The 6,913-nt window shown below is 37.0% G+C and overlaps 1 protein-coding gene across 1 annotated transcript in view; it reads right to left on the bottom strand.

The window, feature by feature from the left end:
- Window positions 1–1,120: 1,120 nt before the first annotated feature.
- CCDC132 (coiled-coil domain containing 132) overlaps window positions 1,121–6,913 on the bottom strand; it is a 95,135-nt gene continuing 89,342 nt past the window's right edge. Inside the window, exons 26-28 of the mRNA XM_009330581.1 lie at window positions 6,540–6,661; window positions 3,315–3,504; window positions 1,121–1,867 (exon numbers count right to left, since the gene is read on the bottom strand). Of these exons, the coding sequence (XP_009328856.1) occupies window positions 1,748–1,867; window positions 3,315–3,504; window positions 6,540–6,661 (432 nt within the window). The 3' untranslated portion in view covers window positions 1,121–1,747. The remainder of the gene's footprint in view (window positions 1,868–3,314; window positions 3,505–6,539; window positions 6,662–6,913) is intronic.

Below are 6,913 nucleotides of genomic sequence, written 5' to 3' on the forward strand. Positions count from 1 at the left end.
AGTTCAGGAGAAATTAACCATGTGTTCAGCTCACCAAAGCTCCGGTAAATATATTTAAATTTCTTATTTCATCCATCAGAAGAAAACCGAAACAGATTTTACACTAATCATCTCTGACACGTTTCTATTTCTTCCAAGAGCTCTTGTTCAGGATCTGACTTCAGGGCAAATACACTGACGCAAAAATCCACACTTCAAAAATGAGCTACACTTTTCTTTTTTTGAACCACCTTTTTAATGAGGGTAAAAGTGACTCAGCTTCAACATATACATTGACACGCTGCTAAACAAGTTTTGAATGGTCAATAAAGAATGGAGTTAAATTTTGTTTTAAATGTTATTTCCTTTAAAATAGAGATGAACAAGGGAGGTGAATACTACAGAGTGAATATTTAAAGTGTAAATTCTATCAGTTTCCTAAAACTGTCTACAGGCTTTCACTGAACTCACACAATGACGCTCAGTCCACTTCTGAAGAGGAAATCAAGCTACAGAAAAGAGCAATTATAATGATTCCATGGGGCAATTTTCTGTCAGTAGGTACTGCTGTCGTTCAATAAGTCCTGATTCTCCCATGTTTGAATTAAAAATGTAATGGCAAGTATGAACCCGAAACAGAGAATTTACCATGTTGTATAGATTAGTGGATTGTAGCTTATGTAAATTATTTTACCTATTAGCTCAATGCTAGCATTTTTCCTTTCAAAAGGTCTGAGCACTGCAAAAAGTTTATTATGTAATAATAATAATAATAATTAAAAAAAATCTAAGACTTTACATACTGAAAACCAAAGGCAAACCTGAAAAGTTCAGTGGAGTCAGTGATACTCTGACAAATCAATTTATAGGACAAATACAGAGCCAAGAAATTTTGCTTTGCTCAGGATCACTCAGGGTGTCTACAGCAGAGCAGGAAATAGTAAGATTGTTTTAGTATTAATCCAAAACTTCAGCCAAAAAAACTTTATTCCTATTCCCTGGCATTATTGCTTCGGAATAGGGAAGACTGGCAGAGGGACAAAAGGGAAGTGATATGAAAAGACCAGTACTAATTTCTATTGTAAATGACATTTTGTGTGGTTGAATTAGGAAACTAAAGTCTCACAAAGAAATCATATTAGTGTACAGTATTTATTACATTCTATTAATCTGAAGTCAATCAATTTGATACGACTAAATAAATTCTGAAATAAACAGACATTTTTAAATACATATGAAGATGAGGGGCTTTAACATGAGCATATTTAGTTGATCTGCACTCTTAATCCACATGCAAGAAATATCAATCAAATATTGTACATTTCCTTTCATTTTACACTGGTCCATAATAAAGCACAACTTCTGAGGGTGAAAGCAGGAAGGAAAGAAATCATATTTTCAAGTAGCCCTTTTATTAAAAAAGAGCATCAACTATATATTAAGCCAATGTGTTTCTCTCTGATTTTGATTTTACTTACAGTATACAGTTTTGCAAAATATACAGCTCACCAATGATACACAAACAGCGGCCCTTTACTTAGGGCAAGTAACAAAAAAAAAAAAAGAAATCCAACAGAAGAGAATTCTACAGATTAGAAAAGTCATATTTTAGAATATTATACCACTTCAGAGTGCCTCCAATGCTGGTAAGAAAGGCCATGCACAATGTTTTTTAAGTGAATGTTGTCATTAGTCCATGAGAGGTTTGTCTGCATGCTTCACGTGAACAGAAAAAGGGACAAGTCACAAGGAAAGCAGCTTTCTCCAGTTATCTTTTAGGCCTGTCTATGTCATCAATAGCAGCTAGCAGCTTCTGTCTTGCCTTTTTGTTGATGTGGGATCCCAGACAAACATTCACCAGATTGGTCAACTGCTTAGTGGAATATTCCTGGCAAATAAAAGCAGATCATGTTATGGCAGAATAAAACACCAGACGAAGATAGAAAATTAAAAAATGCAGACATACGCACTGTGGACTTTTCAACTGATAGAAGCAGTCAGTACACAAGGGAGATTCAAAGTGGTAGTTAAGTCAGGCCTGGATAGTTTTCATAGTTGAGGCAGAGGACAAAACTGTATTTTGCTACATGGCAGATTATAATGGAAAATGCTTACGACTTTAGTAGTGTTGGACTGAGTTCACAGAAAGTAATTCTGTGAATACACATGTATCTAAATCAATTCTTAATGTATTTTCCATTCTTTGGGAGGTGTGGTGGGAAATATATATGCAAATGGGATAAGCTTTTAACACAAAAACATTTTTCTAAACAAACTGTGACAAAAGTTGATCTTTTTTATTTTGACTTCTCATTTCCAATAAGCTTCTAAATACTTCTGCCTACAGGGTCTCCAAACAATGTTAATTTCAGTACATGATAAAGGAGAAAAAAATGGCAAAAATGTTGAGACAAGAATTCTTAACATCTGTCAAAACACCACATTTGCCAGTACTACCTTTATACTTAACATTATCCAAAATATAGCTTCCACCAGTAGGTTTAAACAAGAGTTTTTCCATGTAGGTCACCAAACAACAGCTCACAATCTCTCTTGTGGCTCCAGGTATAACAAGGAAAATGATATTAAAGACATATTTCTTTCATCTACCTCTAGTGGGATTTAAAGTAATCCCAAAATACAGATTTCAAAATGCTCCACTTCAAAAGACTTTTCACTTTAACAATGGGCAGCTCCAATAGGATGTGACTATTACTTACACAGTCCTGTTATAATTGCTAGATTATGCTACCATGAAAGCATGCTAAATGCTTTCAAAACACTAATGAAGACTTATCTCAGAGAGCAACGTTGATCCTGAATCAGTATTATAAAATGAAGGAAGAAAAAGCAATGACTCTTATCCATTATGCCTTACAACTTAGTTTAAGCAATCTACTCCTAAAGGCAAAGTAAAACTTCATGGTGTGATTTCAGACTGTACCTTCTTGACAATCAAGTTGTGCACTTTGGCATATTCTGAACAGCACACAAATCTTTTTGACTTCACTTTGCTCTAGTTCTCTGCATTTTTTGATACATGTGACTGGCTTATTCATCCTTCTCAGTCATCAGATGTTGAATCAGTACACACACATACTAACTTCATATGATAATAAATATAATGAACATATACATGCACACACACACACACATTTATATTTATACTGCTTCCCATACAGATTTTTACAATAAATGAATATATACATATATATACACACATATACTCATTTTTAACACATAGAAACATTGATCATTTAGAGTTGTTAGCATGATTCTATCATCATGGTGAATTTTCCCGATAAACAGTAAAAGAATAAAAATTTAACTCTTACCCTATGTTCTTTTATCCAGCGTTCCATGTCATTTTCTGTTAGGTAGTATGCTTTAATGTAGGTCTCCACAAATTCCTTATCTGGAATAGGCCTAATGTCTGTTAACTTTTCTAGTTTCATTAAGAATTGTTGAAAGTCCAGTTGCATCAAGGCACGTCCTTCATTGCTGCACTTCTTTACATTGGCATAACTGAAAAGAGAAACACAGCGGTAAGTAAAAATTGGAAGGAAATAAAAATTAATCGTACTTCTCAAAGTTGTTTAACTTAGTCCTTCGAACCTTGAGGAGGAACATAATTATGGTTTTAAGTTAAAAGCAGAGAAGAACTCCTCTTAGGATGTCTGATGCAGAGTTTTATCTGCGTTAGTATAATAACGTTTTAGCCCCACTCATAGAACAGAAACCCATTGTACCCAGTGCTACTTAAAAAAACACCCCACCCCACGCCCCACCCAACAAAAACTACTAAAAATCCTACATTGAACGATTTAACTAGAAGTGGGTTAAAGAAAATGAAATCAATGTTGATCAGCACACTAGACAGTGGCTTTAGTCAAGTGATCATGACCACTGAAGCCTGAAAGGTAACGCGGCAGCTTTAGGAACGGTCACCAGGAGCTTGCTGAACAGTGGCAGCATCAGAGAAAGGCATAAAGCTGCTTGCTCAGAAACACCCACAATAACCAGAGGATAAAGGGTGGCAGCACTGCCTTAATCTCCGTGAGAGGTTAATGTTTTAATGAGAGTAGATTGACAGAAAACTGGTGATAGGTTGGAGCTCAAAGAAGAAGAGACAGTAGATGAGCTTAGGGCAGGGTAATACCAGGAAGGATTACAGTGGGTTGATAGGCAACAAATGAGGAAAACGATCTTTGCAGTTTTTCAAATGGATAAGAAATTGCATTTGTCAAGATCAAAGGAAATGACATTGCTATGCACTTAACAGTGCCGATTTCAGCTGTGTACAGGGAATAAAAAAAACTTTGGTCTGGAGCACAGTGTCTTGATAGACTTAATCCAGCCTACCCACTGGCTGCTGCCACAAGCGACACTCTTGTCCTACTGTTTCCACCCTTCCTTTGTACCAAATTTAAAGCAAGCTCAGTCTTCCCTTGGTTCATGAAGTTGATCCTAACTATTATACAGTCCCTAAATTATTAGGTCTGATGCAAAGGAGGCAGCAGAAACATGCAGCTGGAAACTGGACACACAGCAAGATCAGGTTAAGAATAAGAAGAAATTGCACCCTTACAGTTAGTACACAGAAAGAATTTGCAGAATGCAGAAATAACAGAGGCAAAAAGAGGCTTGTGCCAGGGACCAGGCACAAGCCCTCTGGAGCTCCAAAGAAGATCGGACGATGATTCTCAATAGGACATACTGAAGCACTTCAAGAAGCCAGATGGGAAACAGGGGAGAACATAGAACTAGGAGATAGGGCAGGGCAAAATTTAAAGAAGGATATGGCTGACTGTACTGGAGATGATTCTTCACTCAGTGAAGTGCCTGATGAGAGCAATTTCAGCTGACTGGCTGACTGGAGGAGAAACACCTCCTTCATGACTTTTAATTCCATACCTTCATGGAATTCAGAGATGAAAGAAGTTATGAAAGTATTCAGAGAGTCAGCTGTTCAGAATACCCTCCTCCCCTTTCCCCAGTGGCAAAAGAAACTACAAGATATGTGAGAAAAAAAGAACTGGGCAAGAAACAGAAGTTACAGGCAGTTATTTGGGAGGAGATAATAATGAGCGCTCTTTACACTCTAAGAAAGGGCACAGGACAAATCATATCAGCAAGCTATTCCCAGTTCACTTTGACCAGTCAGTGAAATGCTTAGGTGAAAGTAAAGGTGAAAGTTTCATGGTAAGTCACAAGTGTGAACCAAAACTGCAGCATGGAACAAGACATATGAGTGATGATCTTCACAGCTAAGAATTAAGTGGTTCGTGGACACTGAATTCACAAAAGATGAGTAATATTGTTAAGTACTGGGGAAGTAAGGGAAAGAAACAAGCCCAAAACAGGCACAAGGGCTGAGGCAGAGCACTTTGGTAGCGACTGATGGTGTTATCCACTTGAAAGGAAAGGGGGATGGGGAGAGGAGAAGATAGATGCTTTCGTTCTACTTCTTTTGATTTGAGGCATGAAAAGCAGAAAATAAAATTTCAAAAAAAAAAAAAAAAATAGTTGTATAGGTCATATGTCCTATGAAGGAATTGAGAAGCCAGAGGGAGGTCACGGCTGGATTTAGCTTCCCTGAAGATGAAATTGATCTCTCAAGAGACTGCAAAAGGATGGCATGAAAAGAAACAGGCATGAGTTTAAAAATGATGGCTTGATGGAAGCAGTGGAAGCTGATGATCCTTATAGATTAATTAATTAATTAAACCTTAATTAATGGAAAAGAAGGATGCTGTTGAGGTCCTAAATTAGAGCAGACAGCAGGACAGTGGGATGGAAAGAAGTAAAATAGGTAGTAGGGAGTGCATAGGGTAAAGATAACCAGGAAAGAAATATGGAAACATATGTAGAAAGAGAGGAAGACAGCACATATTCTATGATTCAGAAGAAGGTGTGATGAGAGCCCAGACATATGTAGCAAGGGGACAAGAACACAAAAATAAATACAATACTCAGGCCACAATATTGACTCTGAAAAGAATGGGATGCTGATTAAGAGGGAGGGATGAGCAAGGTGTAGCAGCTCCTGACTAAGGTGCTTGAGCCTCTATTTACAAAGCCAACTAAGACACCTCTCTGTTCCTGATGAATTTGGAAAAATCCTGCTCCATGGCTACTCTAAGATAACTGCTAGGGTTGACAACTCCATCTTTCTTCCTGGCAAAGACAAATGGCATCACCATAGAGATGCTGACAATTACACTTTATCTTTCTTCTTTGCTCTGTCAGGAAATGATAATTTTCAGAGAGAAGTTTCTTTGAAAGAGAACTATGTTGTTTCAAATGCTTCAATAAAACACTTAGACAATGTCATTCTTCAGCAGTATCTAGGTACAAGACCATCCCCTTTAGGCTTAACACTGTACCATACTGTGTGAAACAACTGCTAAGGACTATGTTAAGCCTTCACATTTTTTAGGCTTCCCAAAAGCGCAAGGGCTTACCAGCGCACTACAAAATTAGAACTTTTAATTCCATAAAATAGACGTTATCATTATAGACATATTTACCCAAAAGCAAGACTTTCATGAACTACTTACCCTTCCACGAGAGTTCTATTGGCCAAGCGTATGCAGTGCTCCCAAAGAATGTTGGAGACCGGCAGTGGAATACGGACTCTTTTAGATACCTCATTCAACCTTCTGTTAAATTCTTCAAATTCCTGATGAAACATGAAAGATCATTATTCCTTTAGCATAAAAGTGATCATACTCTATACATCCCTAGCAACAACAATAAAGAATTAGAAATGCACGTGAAAGAGAATGCTGAAAAATAAAGAGCAAAGCAGAGAAGTTTAAAAGGCACAGACTGTACAGACAAGCTTAATGTGTAAAGTAGAAAGTATACCACTTTCTACTATATCACTGACAACATTACCTCAGTAATTTTTTTTAAAAAAGGAAATACCACA

The sequence above is a fragment of the Pygoscelis adeliae genome, unplaced genomic scaffold, assembly GCF_000699105.1.
Source record: "Pygoscelis adeliae isolate BGI_AS28 unplaced genomic scaffold, ASM69910v1 Scaffold27, whole genome shotgun sequence".
Lineage (NCBI taxonomy): Eukaryota > Metazoa > Chordata > Aves > Sphenisciformes > Spheniscidae > Pygoscelis > Pygoscelis adeliae.